General features: G+C 45.2%; 1 protein-coding gene across 1 annotated transcript; it reads left to right on the forward strand.

Moving 5' to 3' along the window:
- The first annotated feature begins 324 nt into the window (after positions 1-324).
- LOC122928934 (tigger transposable element-derived protein 1-like) lies at positions 325-2,292 on the forward strand. Its single transcript, XM_044282272.1, has 2 exons — positions 325-397; positions 506-2,292. Exons 1-2 carry the CDS (start codon positions 325-327, stop codon positions 2,290-2,292), a joined length of 1,860 nt encoding a protein of 619 aa, XP_044138207.1.
- Positions 2,293-19,822: the final 17,530 nt, after the last annotated feature.

Here is a 19,822-nt window from a genome sequence, read left to right on the forward strand (position 1 = left end):
AAATTCCTTGATAAGAAACTGTTTACCTGTACAGTGATACCTCGGTTCACGAACGCTTCTGTTCACGAACAACTCGGTTCACGAACAGAAAACTTCATAAAAATATGCTCCGGTTCACGAACTCCGCCTCGGTTCACGAACAGGAGCCGCGGCCATTTTAATGCTATTTCCAGGCTGTCACATGGTCGTGACTTCCTGTAGGAAGACCGTGGAGAGAAGAAGAGACACAGAAAGAAGTACTGTGAGTACTCTGCAAACATTTTAAGTGCTTTTTGGTGTGCTTTTTAGCACATACAGTACTGTACAGTTCACTGGACGCCCAATATGGCTCCCAAGAAGCATAGTGGAAAAAAGAAAGTGAGGAGCAGCAATGAAGGTGACAAGAACAGAAATGCAGGTGACAATGTGCAAAGTGGAAATGCAGGTGACAATGTGCAAAGTGGAAATGCAGGTGACAATGTGCAAAGTGGAAATGCAGGTGACAATGTGCAAAGTGGAAATGCAGGTGACAAGAATGTGCAGCGCAAGCATGGTGGCAACAAGAAAGTGCAGAGCAGTAGTAAAGGTGACAGCAAGGTTGTGAAGAAAATAACCATTGAGCTGAAGAAGGAAATTATAGAAAAGCATGACCGTGGTATTCGTGTGACTGATCTGGCCTCGGAGTACAAGATGGCAAAGTCAACAATCTCGACTATTCTGAAAAACAAAGCCGCCATCAAAGGAGCTGATGTTGCAAATGGAGTAACAATGTTAACCAAGCAGAGGACGCAAGTTCTGGAAGAGGTGGAAAAACTTTTGTTGGTGTGGTTGAATGAGAAACAGCTGGCAGGTGATAGCGTTAGTGAAGCTATGATCTGTGAGAAAGCCAGGAAATTGCACAGTGATTTACTGCAAAGAAGCCCCTCTACAAGTGCAGCAAGTGACGAATTTAAAGCCAGTAGGGGGTGGTTTGAAAAATTCCGCAGGAGAAGTGGCATCCACAGTGTGATTAGACATGGTGAGGCTTCCAGTTCTGACAAGGCCGCAGCAGAAGCCTACAAGTTAGACTTTGCGGAATTCATGAAGACAGAAGGATACGTCCCTCAACAAGTGTTCAACTGTGATGAAACAGGGCTCTTCTGGAAAAAAATGCCAAACAGAACCTATATCACACAGGAGGAAAAGGCACTACCAGGGCACAAGTCCATGAAGGACAGATTGACCCTTTTGCTGTGTGCCAACGCAAGCGCCGATCTAAAAATTAAACCACTACTGGTGTACCATTCTCAGACCCCTCGTGCATTTAGGGAACAAAATGTGAACAAGGCCAGACTGCCCGTTATGTGGAGAGCCAATGCCAAAGCTTGGGTCACAAGGCAATTGTTTATGGAATGGCTGCACGAGGTGTTTGCACCCACCGTCAGAAAATATCTTTCTGATAACCAGCTGCCTGAAAGGTGCCTTCTTCTGATGGACAATGCCCCGGCACACCCTCCAGCCTTGGTGGATGATATGGATGCTGAGTATGACTTCATCAAGGTAAAGTTCCTCCCCCCCAACACAACACCACTTCTGCAGCCCATGGACCAGCAAGTCATCTGCAACTTCAAGAAGCTGTACACAAAGGCGCTCTTCACTAGGTGTTTTAATGTCACTGAAGAGACGTCCTTGACTTTGAAAGAATTCTGGAAGAAACATTTCAATGTTGTCCACTGCATTAACCTCATTGACAAAGCCTGGGAAGAGGTCACTCCCCGAACCCTAAATTCAGCCTGGAGGAAACTGTGGCCAGAATGTGTCGCTGAACGTGAACATGACTTTGAAGGGTCTGATGCAGAGGTAGTGGAGGAAATTGTGTCCATGGGCAAGAGTATGGGTCTGGACGTTGATGGTGCTGATGTGGAAGAGCTTGTTGAGGAACATAGGGAGGAGCTGACCACGGAAGAACTTTCTGAACTCCACGGTGAGCAGCAGAAGGCACTTCTTGAGGAGCATTCTACTGAGGAAGAAGAAGAAAGGGAGGAGGTTAGCAGTGATGCCATAAAATCCATTATGCAAAAATGGAATGAGTGCCATGATTTTTTTGAAAAGCACCACCCCAACATAACTGTCGTGAACAGAGTGCTAAATCTCATGAATGATAATGTGGTCTCTCATTTCCGGAGGGTTATGCAGCGCAGGAAGAGACAAGTGACATTGGACAGATTTTTCAGACAAACTGAGCCTGCAGCTAGGAGACAAAGGAGAGAGGAAACCCCTGAAGGAGATCCCCCGGATGTCCTTATGGAGGGGGACTCTCCCTCCAAACAATAACTGCCTCCCACCTGCCTTCCTCCATGCCAGAAGTCATCTCAATCAAGGTTAGTGTCCTCTCTTTATACATTACTATACTGTACTAATGTGTATTGTAATTTGTTTCATATTTTTGTGCTTCAAAACCCCCCAAAAAAAGGTCAGCACGGATTAACCAGATTTACATTGAACCCTATGGGAAAATGTGCCTCGGTTCGCGACCAATTCGGTTCGCGACCAGAGTCAATTCACGAATTAAGTTCGTGAACCGAGGTATCACTGTACGTGGATGTGTGATCAAGTCACCTTTCAAGATGTTGGAGCATTTGGCACAATGCAAGCATGGAAAGTTTCCATATTTAGGGTTTGTCAAGAAACGTTGTTTGGGGATCTTTTGGATCCCTCCAAAGTCTGCACGGATGATTTTGTCTCTTATATTGGGGCCTTGTTTGTAGCACGTGCGTGGGGGCTATTCCAATTCATTAACTGATGGATATGTATTTTGTAAGATGGACCAGTTCTGGAGCACTATACTATGTATCTTGGGCATGAGAGGATGGTATGTTGTTATGCAATGGATGCATCTTGGGTATTGTAGGTAGTTGTGTACTTTTCTGTTTCGTTAGATGGGGTGGATATCCCCTGTTTATGAATTTTTTGCTCATTTCAGAATCTCTCAGTGTACGTGTTGCTGGGTCTGAGACGATTTGTTCAACCCTGGTGATTTGTGATAGTGGGATCGCCCTCTTGGTAGTATGGGGATGACAGCTAGAGTAGTGGAGTAAGCTGTTCCTGTCAGTGGGTTTTGTATACAGGTCGAATTGAAGATTATTCTGGTGTCCTTTTGTACCAGTGTGTCTAGAAAGCTGACTTCTTTTTTGTCAATGTGCATAGTGAAACCTAATTCTGGATATATCTTATTGAGATCATTGTAGAAAGATTCTAGGTGGAATTTGGGTCCATCCCATATGAGGAAAATGTTGTCTATAAATCGCAACCACACTTTCGCATGATGTTGGTATTAAGGGTGGGTGTATACAAACTTGGTTTCGAAAATCAGTCATGTAAGTGTTAGCGTACAGCGGCGCCATATTGGCCCCCATCACGGTCCTGCGCTTTTGTATGTAATATTGATCACCAAATAAGAAATGATTCTCTTTGAAAACAAGTGACAGGAGTTGTATGCAAAATTCCTGTTCTGGTGCAGAATACTTTGAATGTAATGTTAGGAGTGATTTGGTTGCTTCAATGCCTTTCTCATGTGAGATAGAGGTATAAAGACTATTTACGTCCATGGTTGCAAGTAAAGTATCTGATCTTACTGTAACGTTCTGAAGTTTGGTGATAAAGTCATTGGTATCCAAAATAAATGACTGAGGTTCTGGTGAGTGGTGTTAGTATGCAGTCTAAAAAGATTGATAAGGATGATAGGATTGAGTCAGTGGATGCTACAATCGGTCGTCCTGGAGGGTTCTGTAAATTTTTGTGGATTTTTGGGAGTATATACAAACCGGATTCCAAAAAAGTTGGGACACTATACAAATCGTGAATAAAAACTGAATGCAATGATGTGGAGGTGCCAACTTCTAATAGTTTATTCAGAATAGAACATAAATCACGGAACAAAAGTTTAAACTGAGAAAATGTACCATTTTAAGGGAAAAATATGTTGAATCAGAATTTCATGGTGTCAACAAATCCCCAAAATGTTGGGACAAGGCCATTTTCACCACAGTGTGGCATCTCCCCTTCTTCTTACAACACTCAACAGACGTTTGGGGACCAAGGAGACCAGTTTCTCAAGTTTAGAAATAGGAATGCTCTCCCATTCTTGTCTAATACAGGCCTCTAACTGTTCAATCGTCTTGGGCCTTTTTTGTTGCACCTTCCTCTTTATGATGCGCCAAATGTTCTCTATAGGTGAAATATCTGGACTGCAGACTGGCCATTTCAGTACCCGGATCCTTCTCCTACATAGCCATGATGTTGTGATTGATGCAGAATGTGGTCTGGCATTATCTTGTTGAAAAATGCAGGGTCTTCCCTGAAAGAGATGACGTCTGGATGGGAGCATATGTTGTTCTAGAACCTGAATATATTTTTCTGCATTGATGGTGCCTTTCCAGACATGCAAGCTGCCCATGCCACACGCACTCATGCAACCCTATACCATCAGAGATGCAGGCTTCTGAACTGAGCGTTGATAACAACTTGGGTTGTCCTTGTCCTCTTTGGTCCGGATGACATGGCGTCCCAGATTTCCAAAAAGAACTTCGAATCGTGACTCGTCTGACCACAGGACAGTCTTCCATTTTGCCACACTCCATTTTAAATGATCCCTGGCCCAGTGAAAACGCCTGAGCTTGTGGATCTTGCTTAGAAATGGCTTCTTCTTTGCACTGCATACCTGTTTGTGGTGCAGTGTCGTTTAAGGGCCCGGAGATCACGGGCATCCAGTATGGTTTTACGGCCTTGACCCTTACGCACAGAGATTGTTCCAGATTCTCTGAATCTTCGGATGATGTTATGCACAGTTGATGATGATAAATGCAAAGTCTTTGCAATTTTTCGCTGGGTAACACCTTTCTGATATTGCTCCACTATCTTTCTGCGCAACATTGTGGGAATTGGTGATCCTCTACCCATCTTGGCTTCTGAGAGACACTGCCACTCTGAGAAGCTCTTTTTATACCCAATCATGTTGCCAATTGACCTAATTAGTGTTACTTGGTCTTCCAGCTCTTTGTTATGCTCAAATATACTTTTTCCAGCCTCTTATTGCCACAATTTGTTGACACCGTGAAAATTTGAATCAACGTATTTTTCCTTTAAAATTATAAATTTACTCGGATTAAACGTTTGATCTGTCATCTACGTTCTATTACAAATAAAATATTGACATTTGCCATCTCCACATCATTGCATTCAGTTTTTATTCACAATTTGTTTAGTGTCCCAACTTTTTTGGAATCCGGTTTGTAAAAGACAGGAATAATAGGATGTTGCTTAGTGAGAAAGGTTACTGTGTTGTCATCGATTATATTGGTTGATTTGTAATGGTCAAGTACTTTGCGAATTTTGAGTGCAATGGCCGATGTGGGATTTGATTGTAGAGGCTCATATGTTTGTTTGTCCGCTAGTTGTGACATCACTTCATTAAGGTACATGGACTTATCCATCACCACAATAGCCCCACCTAAAGAGTTTATAAATAATCTCTTTATGTGTCTGAAGGGAGTTGATTGCTACAATTTCTTCAGGAGACAGGTTGTTTGTGAGGTGGAATTTGCCTTGATGGTGCATGTTTAGGACTTCTTGAATGGATTTTTGTGTGAATGTGATGTAGGTCTCAGCAGGATGATAGGATCTAGGTGGCATGTATGTACTCTTGAGTCTGATTCCTAGTGTTTGTAATGTCAAGGGGTTTTGGGAGGGAGAGTTGATCTTACTCTGGTTGTAGGTATCATAAAAGTGAGCTTTCAATCTAAAGGTTCTGTAGAACCTCTGCATTTCTTGTTCTAGGAGAAAGGTGTTTAATGGACTGGAGGGACAGAATGACAGGCCTTTTTGGAGTACTGTTGTCTGGGCTGGGGAGAGTGTCACAGAAGAGATATTAATCACCAAATTAATGGGAGCATGTCTGTATCCGTGCATCCTCTTCTCTTTCTCCCGCCTCAACGTGTCTTCCTCCGCCTGGTCTGTACCAGCCCTGTCCATGGCCTAAAAAAACTAGATGGTCTGGTTGATCTGTCACTTTCTGAGCCTGATGTGCTTGCTCCTTGGGAGTAGTAGTGTTGTTGGTAGCCCCTTGGTGCGACAAAATTGGGATCACGCCACTTGTAGACTTTATTGAGCCTGTAATCCTTGGCGCCAAGCTTGCGTAGTGACAGCTGAATTGTCACCATTCGGCAGAGGGATGACTTCTGGCTCTCCACCTTGTTGGACTCTCGCTACTGGTCCAAAGTGGGGACCTTTTTTACACCCGCTGAGAGGGGGGACAAACTTAACTATATAGAGTTGTAGTCAGTTGGCCGCTGCCCATCATCCATCCTCTTGCAGGTCTGACCGGGCGGCCCTCTGTGCTAACGTTCCACTGCCATGGCTGCTGGGGAGGGGTGGGGTGACAGAAGCAGTTCTATCAGCAGCAGCCTGAGTCTTGAGTTGCTGATGATCAGCTCTCTTCACCGCATAGTGAATAAACTACTCACCAGCAGCTAGAAATAAAGCAGAACCTGAACCAGCAGGTGGTGGCATACTTGGAGTGCACCCTGCCAGCCGTCAGTTAAGATCTGCTGGACTACTGGGCAGTCAAACTGGATTTATTGCCGCAACTGTCCAAGTTTGCCCTGGAAAGGCTGTCCTGCCTGGCCAGTAGTGTGGAATCAGAGCGGTTATTTAGTGCGGCGGGGGCCATAGTTACCCCAAGAAGAACTCGCCTGTCCCCCAAAAATGTGGAGAGACTGACTTGTCAAGATGAATCAGGCATGGATTAGCCAGGATTCCCACTCACCAATGCCTGATGCGTCAGACTACATCATCTATGGTGCCGCACCAACACTGCCTCAGCTACCGTTCTGATGCTGCCACCAGCCTTTATGCCACACATCTGATGCCAAGTGCTCCTTCTTTTACACACAATCTTCATCTGGTACTGGTATTGCCACCCAACTCCACACTATGTCACCTTGTCACTCTGTGGCCTCCTGATGCTGCTGCCACCTCCACACTATGTCACCTTGCCACTGTGGCCTTCTGACGCTGCAGCCACCTCCACACTATGTCACCTTGCCACTTTCTCTCCTGATGCTGCTGCCACCTCCATACTGTGTCACCTCACTACTCTGTGGTCTCCTCATGCTTCCGCCATCTCCACACTATGTCATCTTGCCACACTGTGATATTCTCATGCTGCTTCCACCTCCACACTATGTCACCTTGCCACTCTGTGGCATCCTGATGCTGCTGTTGCAACCTCCTTAATGTCATTGTGCCACTCTGTGGCCTCCTCATTCTGCTTCTACATCACCACTATGTCATAGGGCCACTCTGTGGACTTCTCATGCTGTTCTCGCCCTCCCCACTTCATGACTGGGCCAATATTTTGCCTTTTGGCCTGGCTGATATTATTTATTCGACACTTCTTCTGATCTATCAGTAGTAGTGATGATCGAGCATGCTCAGCCAAACACCTGTGTCCTTCTAAGTACTATTGTGTGTGGCAGGAATATCTATGTTTAGCGTAGTAGTTAGGCCGCTGCAGACAGCGACATTAGCTGCGCCACATCTCCAGTGTAAAGTGTGCGCATCCCCCAAAAATCTGTGACATCCAGTGTACTTTTTCCGTTGACGTTGTCCGCTGCGGACAGTGACATTAGCTGAGCCACATCTCTTGTGTAAAGTGTGTGCATCCAAAAAATATCTGCAACATAAAGTGTACTTTTTTAATAGACTGTGTCCACTGCAGACAGTGACATTAGCTGCGCCACATCTCCAGTGTAAAGCGTGCACATCCAAAAATTATCTGTGACATACAGTGTACTTTTTTGCGTAGACGCTGCGTATAGTGACATTACTGGTGATACCTCCCCTGTATAACGTTTCCTCATCCCAAATACCTGTGACATTCCCTGTAATTTTTCATTAGCCGCTGGTGACAGTATTGACAATATCTCCTGTGTGACGTTTCCACGTCCCAAATACCTTTTTAAATTAGTTTGCGCATACACTTCCAAATCCTACACTACTGTACGTGTGACAGACTTTCAATCATATTTAACATTTAATATAATAGTAAGGGATGGGGCAGTGGCCGTGATGCTGATGGTGCATGCAGAGGCCGAGGCACTTGGCGCAGTGAAGCTGTACCTGCTGCCTGCACAAGAAAAACAATCATCCACAATAACTAGCTTCATGTCCCAGTTTGAAGGGCGGCACCACCTGTCTTCCTCAGTAGCCAAGAGTCTGCTCAACCTCATCATCACACTGATCCTTCTTCCTCCCACCATGGAGATTCTGGTCAAACTAGTGATCCCAAACTCGGATATTCCGAGGAGCTCTTTTCAGCGCCATTCCTTGAATTAGCTCTCTTGCCAAGCACACTTGAAGAGGGACAGATACCCAAACTCTTGACCATTCACAATCACAAGAAGATGACGGTGGGGAACAGCAATTACTGTTTAATCAGGTGGATGATGATGAGACACAGTTACAAATAACTCAAAGGCAATAATTGTCTGAAGAGGTTGAGGAAGAAGATGAGACACACTGTTGATCACTGAGGGAGTGGTTAGGTCAACAAGTCAGGAGGATGAGCAGGATGTGGAAGAGCAGGTGGTGGATGATGAAGTCACTGACCCAACCTGGGAAGGTAGAAAGCCGAGCAAGGACAGCAGTAAAAAGGGGGAGGGATATGCTGCACCGCAACAAGCTGGAAGAGGCAGTGGGGTGGCAAAACAGGCTGAACAACTGTTCACCGGAGAACCCCCTTGTGGAAATCTCTCTTGCCAAGGGTAGGTGATCCGCAGTCTGGTGCTTTTTTTAGGAAAGTGCGGACGACAAAAGAATTGTAATTTGCAACCTGTGCAATACAAAAATGACCAGGGGCGTGAACACTAGCAACCTCACCACCATCAGCATGATCTGCCACATGGCATCAAAGCACCATAATAGGTGGGCCAAACGTCTAGGTCCACCATCTGTGTCTGCGGGTCACACCACTGCCTCCTCTTCCTCTGTGTTACGTGCTCTCATCCTGCACCTAGACCTTCGCAAGCACCATCAGCGACCACATCCACTTCCCTGTCCCAGCGCAGCATACTAATGTCTTTACCCCAGGCATTTGAACAAAAGCGCAAATACCCAGCCACCCACCCACAGGCTATAGCACTAAAAGCACAGCTTTCCAAATTACTGGCCCTGGAAATGTTGACATTTAGGCTTGTGGACACTGAGGCCTTCCACAGCCTCATGTCGGCGGCCGTCCCGTTTTACGCAGTCCCCAGCCGCCACTATTTTTCAAGGTCTGCTGTGCCTTCCTTACACCAACATGTGTCCTGTAACATCACATGTGCCCTGACCAACACAGTTACTGGGAAGGTCCACTTAAACACGGACACATGGACAAGTGCATTTGGCCAGGGACACTACATTTTCCTGACGGTACACTGGGTGAATGTTGTGGAGTCCGGGAGCGAGTCGTACCCTGAGATTGCACAGGTGCTACTGACGCCATGGATTGCGGGCCCTACGTCAATCAGGGTTTCCGCCAGCACCTATGTTAGTGGCTCCAACCCCCACTTCTCCTTCTCTGCTTCCTCCTCCACTTCCACCTCCGAATTATCCACGTGCAGCACCAGCAGGGGATAAGAGACCAGACTGAGCTATGGCTCTCACCATTTAACCTAGAGCCAGGCATGGTTGAGTCTGTTAATGGCCTAGCCATGCCTAGCCCACGTCTTAAACTTTGTGGTTCAGCGGTTTCTCAAAACCTACCCCAATTTTCTGGGGCTACTGGTGAAGGTGCTTCGCTTGTGTGCACATTTCTGCAAGTCATCAACAGCTTGAGCCGGTCTGTCAACGCTGCAGCCGGTCTTGCCAGCTCATCGGCTGTTGTGCGACGTGAGCACGTGCTGGAACTCGACATTCCACATGTTGGCCAGGCTTTGCAAGCAGCAGAGGGCAGTAGTTGAATACCAGCTGCAACACAAGCCTGGAGTGGGCATGGATAGATGACCATTGTGAGGTTTTAAGAAGCTTTGAGGAATCAACACAGATGTTGAACGGCGATAGCGCTATTATCAGTGTAACCATCCCACTTCTGTGTCTACTCAAATGCTCGCTGCTCACAAATAAGGATGATGCTTTGCATGTGGAAGAGGTGAAAATGTGGAAAGACATACACAGCGTAATAGCCAGACCACCCTCAGTACGTCTTCACAGCGCAAACTGGACGATAATGAGGAGGAGGAGCAGGAGAAGTTTGCCTCCGCTACAGAGGGTAGTACCCAGGAAGTTTCATTCCATTTTTTCAGCGTGGGTGGGCAGAAGAGGAGGAAGAGGATGAGGAGATTTAGAGTGATACTCCTGATGATGACAGCGAAGTCTTGCCTGTTGGTACTCTAGCACACATGGCTGGCTTCATGTTAGGCTGCCTTTCCAACGATCCGCATTTTACACAACACAGATTACTGGTTGTTCACCCTTCTCGAGCCCCGCTACAAAGAGAACTTCTCATCTCTAATTCCTATGGTGCAGAGGATGAGCAATACAGTGCAATACCAGAAGATCCTTGTTAAAAAATTGCTCCAAAAATTTCCATTTCCATTTCCAGAGTCCATAGTTCCTTGGCCAACTGAGGAGGGGAGACAAGGAGAACACACAGCAGTTCCAACAGAGGCAGTACAACACTCTCCAAAGCCTGGGACAGTTTCATGACACCCCGCCAGCACCCTCACCCTGATGTCACGAGGAGGGAAAAATTTGATGTCACCCTGATATCACAAGGAGGGGAAATTTTGGAAGATGGTGAAGGAATACATAGCAGACCGTTTCAGCGTCCTCAATTATCCCTCAGTCCCTTACAACTACTGGGTGTCCAAGCTGGACAAGTGGCATGAACTGGCGCTCTATGCCTTGGAGGTGCTGGCCTACCCTGCCGCCAGCGTTTTGTCTGAGTGGGTATTTAGTGCTGCTGGTGGCATTATAACAGATAAGCGTATCTGCCTGTCAACTGAAAATGCTGACAGATTGACTCTTATATAAATGAACAAGGCCTGGATTGACCATGACTTCTCGACTCCACCAGAGGAAAGTGGCTGAACATAAAGGCACTTTAAATGTGGCTTTTATGGTGTATTGAATACACTGTATTCCAATGCACCCCTTCCACCACAAACAAGGATATATTGTTGAATCTTTCTTTTCTCATTCTCCTTCTCCTCTTCCATCATATCAACATGCTTATTTATCGCATATAGTGCCCTGACATATATGCCCTTTGCATATAATGTTTTACAGGTTCAGCTCAGCTGCAGGCCCTTGCATAATTTTTTTTAGAGGGTCAGCTCACCAGCAGGCCCTTGTGGCAGGCGCAGCACTATGAAGTGCCTTTTGCACTGTGGCATTAGAAGAAATTTGATATCTCTGACTTTTTAGTCTAACCAGACTGTCTATTACTCTGTAATTCCTCTAACACCGTTCTATGGAAACAGTAGGTTTAAAGAGTACACTAAATGCTTGAAATAACTTCTTTATTAATTTAAACTTTTCTTCATATATAACACTGCCGCAGAAAGTCTATGTACAAAACACGTGTTGAATAAAGTATCACAAATGCTAGTATGCATAAGATGGTGGTTCAACTGTTCAATCTTGTCATTCAACATAAAATGGTGGATACATTACTCTCTTTAGTATCTGTACTCTCACTTTAAGTTATTTAAGCACTTTATGATTAGTGATGAGCGGCAGGTGCCATATTCAATTTCGCAATATTTTGCAAATATTCTATTGAATATTCGTCGAAATCGAATATTCGTCATTATTCTATTTATCGCAAATAATATACAATTAAATTATTTGCGTATTGCGATTTTTCTTTTGAAAGTATAAGGCAACGTTCCTATGACTATGGCTAATTCTAAAAGACGAAGTTAGAGCAATATTACGAATATTCGTTAAATACACATATAGACTGTAATTTAGCTAATACAGTGCTATAATCTTTATTTTTTTTGTCAATTTTTTTGCATCTTCTGAACTTCAGTTTTGGAAAATATGCACACTATTTTAAAAAAATTACTATAGCACTATATTATCTAAATTGCAGTCTATATGTTTATTTTACGAATATTCGTAATATTGCTCTAACTTCATCTTTTAAAATATTACGAATATTCTAAAAGACGAAGTTAGAGCAATATTACGAATATTCGTAAAATACACATATAGACTGTAATTTAGCTTAATATAGTGCTATAATCATATTTATTAATTTCTCATCATTTTTTTTTGCCTCTTCTTAACTTCAGTTTTGGAAAATATGTACACTATAAAAAAAATTACTATAGCACTATATTAGCTAAATTGCAGTCTATATGTGTATTTTACGAATATTCGATATATTGCTATAACTTTGTTTTTTAGAATATTCGTAATATTCATGAGTTTCCACGCTCTCAGGGAAAACTCAGATCCGATGGTATTTTCTAACCCACAGGCGTTCCCATGGTGACGGGGACACTTGTCGGGGAGGAGTATGTGAACAGATAGGAAAAAAATAATGCCAAAATTAAAAATAACGAATGTATTCACTATATTGCTATGTATTAGTTTTTTAGAATATTCGTCATTTTATTTTCCATATGAAAACATGATTCCCCCTGCTTAAGTTGCTTGTGGGCCAATGGCTTATTGACCCTCAAGAAAGAAGCAGGGAGGAATCATGTTTTCAGATTTTAAAAAATGATAATATATTTGAAATATTCGTGAATTTACGAAGTTACGATATTCGCGATTAATATTCGCGATTCGAATATTCGAGCTCAACACTATTTATGATTTCTCTGAGGTTAATTATTAGTTCTACTTGCTCAACTTGGTTTGCAGTTTGTTCTATACAATTGCTTATGATCTGGCATGAGCAGTTTGCAGTTTGTATGCAATTTGCGGTTTGTATCGTGGAACTGTAATTAAACATGCATAACTTGTTCAGTATACAGTTATCATCACAATACTATCAAAAGGAACATTATATAACTGTTCTAAATACCTATTTTGGCCTCCTAGTTCCATAAAACACAGCACTTAGTGGAGTGAATGTCTGTTCAGCTCCTCTCCTCTGGAGCTTACCTTACATCCATATAATGTATCTTAAAGGCATATTAACGTTTCTGCTTCTGTGAACACAATATATAACTGTTAAATGACATCCAAAAACATGAAGTCACAGTAAATAACTCTGCTTTTGTCTTTTTACACATAAACATAGGAACTGTATTAAGTTTATTGGCAGGTCTAGCTGTATAAACATATAAGCTGTATTAGCAACCTAGGACAGGTCCTAGCTGGCCAGCTACAGCCCTCATTTAAAATGTTTTTCAGATAAAGCTCAGCTACAGGCCCTCGAAATATAATTTTTTAGAGGGTCAGCTCACCAGTAGGCCCTCACCTACAATGTTTTACAGGGCCAGCTCACCAGCAGGCCCTTACCTTCAATGTTTTACAGGGTCAGCTCAACAGCAGGCCCTTTCATATAATTTTTTAGAGGGTCAGCTCACCAGCAGGCCTGCATCTAAAATGTTTTACTGGGTCAGATCACCAGCAAGCCCTCGCATATAATGTTTTACAGGGTCAGCTTACCAGCAGACCCGCACCTAAAATATTTTACAGGGTCAGCTCAGCAGCAGGCCCTCGCATATAATGTTTTACAGGGTCAGTTCACCAGCAGGCCATTACATATAATGCTTTACAGTGTCAGCTCACCAGCAGGCCCGCACATATAATCTTTGACAGGGTCAGCTCACCAGTAGGCCCTCACCTACAATGTTTTACAGGGCCAGCTCACCAGCAGGCCCTTACCTTCAATGTTTTACAGGGTCAGCTCAACAGCAGGCCCTTTCATATAATTTTTTAGAGGGTCAGCTCACCAGCAGGCCTGCATCTAAAATGTTTTACTGGGACAGATCACCAGCAAGCCCTCGCATATAATGTTTTACAGGGACGATGTAAAACATTATTTGTGAGGGCCTGCTAGTGAACTGACCCTGTAAAACATTTTAGATGCAGGCCTGCTGGTGAGCTGACCCTGTAAAACATTATATGTGAGGGCCTACTGGTGAGCTGACCCTGCAAAACATTGTAGGTGAGGGCAGGCCCGCACATATAATCTTTGACAGGGTCAGCTCACCAGTAGGCCCTCACCTACAATGTTTTACAGGGCCAGCTCACCAGCAGGCCCTTACCTTCAATGTTTTACAGGGTCAGCTCAACAGCAGGCCCTTTCATATAATTTTTTAGAGGGTCAGCTCACCAGCAGGCCTGCATCTAAAATGTTTTACTGGGTCAGATCACCAGCAAGCCCTCGCATATAATGTTTTACAGGGTCAGCTTACCAGCAGGCCTGCATCTAAAATGTTTTACAGTGTCAGTTCACCAGCAGGCCCTCACATATAATGTTTTACAGGGTCAGATCACCAGCAGGCCCTTACAAATAATGTTTTACAGGGTCAGCTCACCAGCAGGCCCTCGCATATAATGCTTTACAGGGTCAGCTCACCAGCAGGCCCGCACCTAAAATCTTTTACAGGGTCAGCTCACCAGCAGGCTCTCGCATATAATGTTTTACAGGGTCAGCTCACCAGCAGGCCCTCGCATATAATGTTTTACAGGGTCAGCTCACCAACAGGCCCGCACCTAAAATATTTTACAGGGTCAGCTCACCAGCAGGCCCTCACATATAATGTTTTACAGGGTCAACTCACCAGCATGCCATCACATATAATGCTTTACAGGGTCAGCTCACCAGCAGGCCCTCGCATATAATGATTTACAGGGTCAGCTCACCAGCAGGCCCGCACCTAAAATATTTTACAGGGTCAGCTCAGCAGCAGGCCATCACATATAATGCTTTACAGGGTCAGCTCACCAGCAGGCCTGCACCTAAAGTCTTTTACAGTGTCAGCTCACCAGTAGGCCCCCACCTACAATCTTTTATAGGGTCAGCTCACCTGTAGGCACACGCATATAATTTTTTACAGGGTCAGCTCAGCTAAATGCCCTCGAATATAATTTTTTAGAGGGTCTGCTCACCAGCAGGCCCTCACCTACAATGTTTTACAGGGTCAGCTCACCAGTAGGCCCTCACATATAATGTTTTACAGGGTCAGCTCACCAGCAGGCCTGCATCTAAAATGTTTTACAGGGTCAGTTCACTAGCAGGCCCTCGCAAATAATGTTTTACATCGTCAGCTCACCAGCAGGCCCGCACCTTTAATCTTTGACAGGGTCAGCTCACCAGCAGGCCCTTGCATATAATGTTTTTCAGGGTCAGCTCACCAGCAGGTCCGCACATAAAATATTTTACAGGGTCAGCTCACCAGCAGGCCCTCGGATATAATGTTTTACAGGGTCAACTCACCATCATGCCTTCACATATAATGTTTTACAGGGTCAGCTCACCAGCAGGCCCTCGCATATAATGTTTTTACAGGGTCAGTTTACCAGCAGGCCCGCACCTAAAATCTTATACAGGGTCAGCTCACCAGCAGGCCCTCACATATAATGTTTTACAGGGTCAGTTCACCAGCAGGCCCTGGCAAATAATGTTTTACAGGGTCAGCTCACCAGCAGGCCCGCACCTATAATGTTTGACAGGGTCAGCTCACCAGCAGCCCACACCTAAAATGTTTTACAGGGTCAGCTCATCAGCAAGCCCTCGCATATAATGTTTTACAGGGTCAGCTCACCAGCAGGCCTGCATCTAAAATGTTTTACAGGGTCAACTCACCAGCAGGCCCTCGCATATAATGTTTTACAGGGTCAACTCACCATCAGGCCCGCAACTATAATCTTTTACAGGGTCAGCTCGCCAGCAGGCCCTCGCATATAATGTTTTACAGGGTCAGCTCACCAGCAGGCCCCCACCTACAATCTTTTATAGGGTCAGCTCACCTGTAGGCACATACATATAATGTTTTACAGGGTCAGCTTAGCTAAATGCCCTTGAATATAATTCTTAAGAGGGTCTGCTCACCAGCAGGCCCTCACCTACAATGTTTTACAGGGTCAGCTCACCAGCAAGCCCTCGCATATAATGTTTTACAGGGTCAACTCACCACCATGGCCAAACATGTAATGTTTTACAGGGCCAGCTCACCAGCAGGCCCTCGTATATAATGTTTTACAGGGTCAGCTCAGCTAAATGCCCTCGAATATTATTTTTTAGAGGGTCTGCTCACCAGCAGGCCCTCACCTACAATGTTTTGCAGGGTCAGCTCACCAGTAGGCCCTCACATATAATGTTTTACAGGGTCAGCTCACCAGCAGGCCTGCATCTAAAATGTTTTACAGGGTCAGTTCACTAGCAGGCCCTCACAAATAATGTTTTACATCGTCAGCTCACCAGCAGGCCTGCACCTCTAATCTTTGACAGGGTCAGCTCACCAGCAGGCCCTTGCATATAATGTTTTTCAGGGTCAGCTCACCAGCAGGTCCGCACATAAAATATTTTACAGGGTCATCTCACCAGCAGGCCCTCGGATATAATGTTTTACAGGGTCAACTCACCACCATGGACTCACATGTAATGTTTTACAGGATCAGCTCACCAGCAGGCCCTCGGATATAATGTTTTACAGGGTCAACTCACCATCATGCCCTCACATATAATGTTTTACACGGTCAGCTCACCAGCAGGCCCTCGCATATAATGTTTTACAGGGTCAGCTCACCAGCAGGCCCGCACCTAAAATCTTATACAGGGTCAGCTCACCAGCAGGCCCTCGCATATAATGTTTTACAGGGTCAGTTCACCAGCAGGCCCTGGCAAATAATGTTTTACAGGGTCAGTTCACCAGCAGGCCCGCACCTTTAATGTTTGACAGGGTCAGCTCACCAGCAGCCCACACCTAAAATGTTTTACAGGGTCAGCTCATCAGCAAGCCCTCGCATATAATGTTTTACAGGGTCAGCTCACCAGCAGGCCTGCATCTAAAATGTTTTACAGGGTCAACTCACCAGCAGGCCCTCGCATATAATGTTTTACAGGGTCAACTCACCAGCAGGCCCGCAACTATAATCTTTTACAGGGTCAGCTCATCAGCAGGCCCTCGCATATAATGTTTTACAGGGTCAGCTCACCAGCAGGCCCCCACCTACAATCTTTTATAGGGTCAGCTCACCTGTAGGCACACACATATAATGTTTTACAGGGTCAGCTTAGCTAAATGCCCTTGAATATAATTCTTTAGAGGGTCTGCTCACCAGCAGGCCCTCACCTACAATGTTTTACAGGGTCAGCTCACCAGCAAGCCCTCGCATATAATGTTTTACAGGGTCAGTTCACCAGCAGGCCCACACATAAAATATTTTACAGGGCCAGCTCACCAGCAGGCCCTCGGATATAATGTTTTACAGGGTCAACTCACCACCATGGCCAAACATGTAATGTTTTACAGGGTCAGCTCACCAGCAGGCCCTTGTATATAATGTTTTACAGGGTCAACTCACCATCATGCCCAAACATGTAATGTTTTACAGGGTCAGCTCACCAGCAGGCCCTCGCATATAATGTTTTACAGGGTCAGCTCACCAGCAGGCCCGCACCTAAAATCTTTTACAGGGTCAGCTCACCAGCAGGCCCTCGCATATAATGTTTTACAGGGTCAGTTCACCACCAGGCCCTGGCAAATAATGTTTACAGGGTCAGCTCACCAGCAGGCCCGCACCAAAAATGTTTTACAGGGTCAGGTCATCGGCAAGCCCTCGCATATAATGTTTTACAGGGTCAGCTCATCAGCAGGCCTGCATCTAAAATGTTTTACAGGGTCAGCTCACCAGCAGGCCCTCGCATATAATGTTTTACAGGGTCAGTTCACCAGCAGGCCCTGGCAAATAATGTTTACAGGGTCAGCTCACCAGCAGGCCCGCACCAAAAATGTTTTACAGGGTCAGGTCATCGGCAAGCCCTCGCATATAATGTTTTACAGGGTCAGCTCACCAGCAGGCCTGCATCTAAAATGTTTTACAGGGTCAGCTCACCAGCAGGCCCTCGCATTTAATGTTTTACAGGGTCAACTCACCAGCAGGCCCGCAACTATAATCTTTTACAGGGTCAGCTCACCAGCAGGCCCTCGCATATAATATTTTACAGGGTCAGCTCACCAGCAGGCCCTCACATATAATGTTTTACAGGGTCAACTCACCGGCATGCCATCACATATAATGCTTTACAGGGTCAGTTCACCAGCAGGCCCGCACCTAAAGTATTTTACAATGTCAGCTCACCAGCAGGCCAACACCTACAATCTTTTACAGGGTCAGCTCACCTTTAGGCACACGCATATAATGTTTTACAGGGTCAGCTTAGCTAAATGCCCTCGAATATAATTTTTTACAGGGTCAGCTCACCAGTAGGACCTTGCATATAATGTTTTACAGGGTCAGTTCACCAGCAGGCTCTCGCAAATAATGTTTTATAGGGTCAGCTCACCAGCAGGCCCGCACCTATAATCTTTGACAGGGGCAGCTCACCAGCAGGCCCGCACCTAAAATGTTTTACAGGGTCAGCTCATCAGCAAGACCTCGCATATAATGTTTTACAAGGTCAGCTCACCAGCAAGCCTGCATCTAAAATGTTTTACAGGGTCAGCTCACCAGCAGGCCCTTGCTTATAATGTTTTACAGGGTCAACTCACCAGCAGGCCCGCAACTATAATCTTTTACAGGGTCATCTCACCAGCAGGCACGCATCTAAAATCTTTTACAGGGTCAGTTCACCAGCAGGCCTTCGCATATAATGTTTTACAGGGTCAGCTCATCAGTAGTCCCGCACATAAAATCTTTTCTAGGGTCAGCTCAGCAGGCCCTCACCTACAATCTTTTCTAGGGTCAGCTCACCTGCAAGCCCACAAATATAATGCTTTACAGGGTCAGCTCACCTGCAGGCCCTCGCATATAATTTTTTGGAGGGTTAGCTCACCACCAGGCCCGCACCTACTAGTCCAGTCTCACTATCCAGGAGTCTGGTCAACACAATCCTCACCGCCGGGGGTCGTGTAACTAGTTATCATGGAGGTGTCTCGTTCGTTATCAGAATTAACCAGACAAATCGCTCCACCAACTAAGAACATACATGCACCACCACCCACAGTATCCGTGTCTGGCCAGGTGAGGTTTCTCGTGTTGAGTCAAATTAAGCCGCAGACTCCACTACTGGTGGTGCCCTTCCGTCAATTCCTTTAAGTTTCAGCTTTGCAACCATACTACCCCCGGAACCCAAAGACTTTGGTTTCCCGGAAGCTGCTCGGCAGGTCATGGGAATAACGCCGCCAGATTGTCGGTTGTCCTCATTTATGGTCGGAACTACAACGGCATCTGATCATCTTCAAACCTCCGACTTTTGTATTTGATTAATGAAAACATTCTTGGCAAATGCTTTTACTTTGGTTTGTCTTGTGCCGGTCCAAGAATTTTACCTCTAGTAACACAATACGGCCGTCCCTCTTAATCATGGCCCCAGTTCCGAAAACCAACAAAATAGAACCGGAGTCCTATTCCATTATCCCTAGCTGAAGTATTCAGATGACCCGGCCTGCTTTGAAAACTGATTTTTTTTTTTTCAATGTTCAGCTAAGAAGCAGGCACTCTCCCATCATTTTTTAAATGGTCAGCTCAGCAAGAGGCCCTTAACCATAATGTTTTAGAGGGTCAGCTCAGCAGTAGGCCCTCACCTACAATCTATTAGAGGGTAAGCTTACCTGCAGGCCCCCCTGCAATCTTTTACAGGGTCAGCTCACCTGCAGGCCCCACCTAATTATACCTAATAGGTAATTTG

The sequence above is a fragment of the Bufo gargarizans genome, chromosome 1 (genome assembly GCF_014858855.1).
Source record: "Bufo gargarizans isolate SCDJY-AF-19 chromosome 1, ASM1485885v1, whole genome shotgun sequence".
Lineage (NCBI taxonomy): Eukaryota > Metazoa > Chordata > Amphibia > Anura > Bufonidae > Bufo > Bufo gargarizans.

Bases quoted from the DNA above. Each gene is read 5' to 3' on its own strand.
- LOC122928934 (XM_044282272.1), top strand. From the start codon at position 325: ATGGCTCCCAAGAAGCATAGTGGAAAAAAGAAAGTGAGGAGCAGCAAT. The intron at 398-505 runs GTGACAATGTGC...GTGGAAATGCAG, and splicing joins TGACAAGAACAGAAATGCAG to GTGACAAGAATGTGCAGCGC.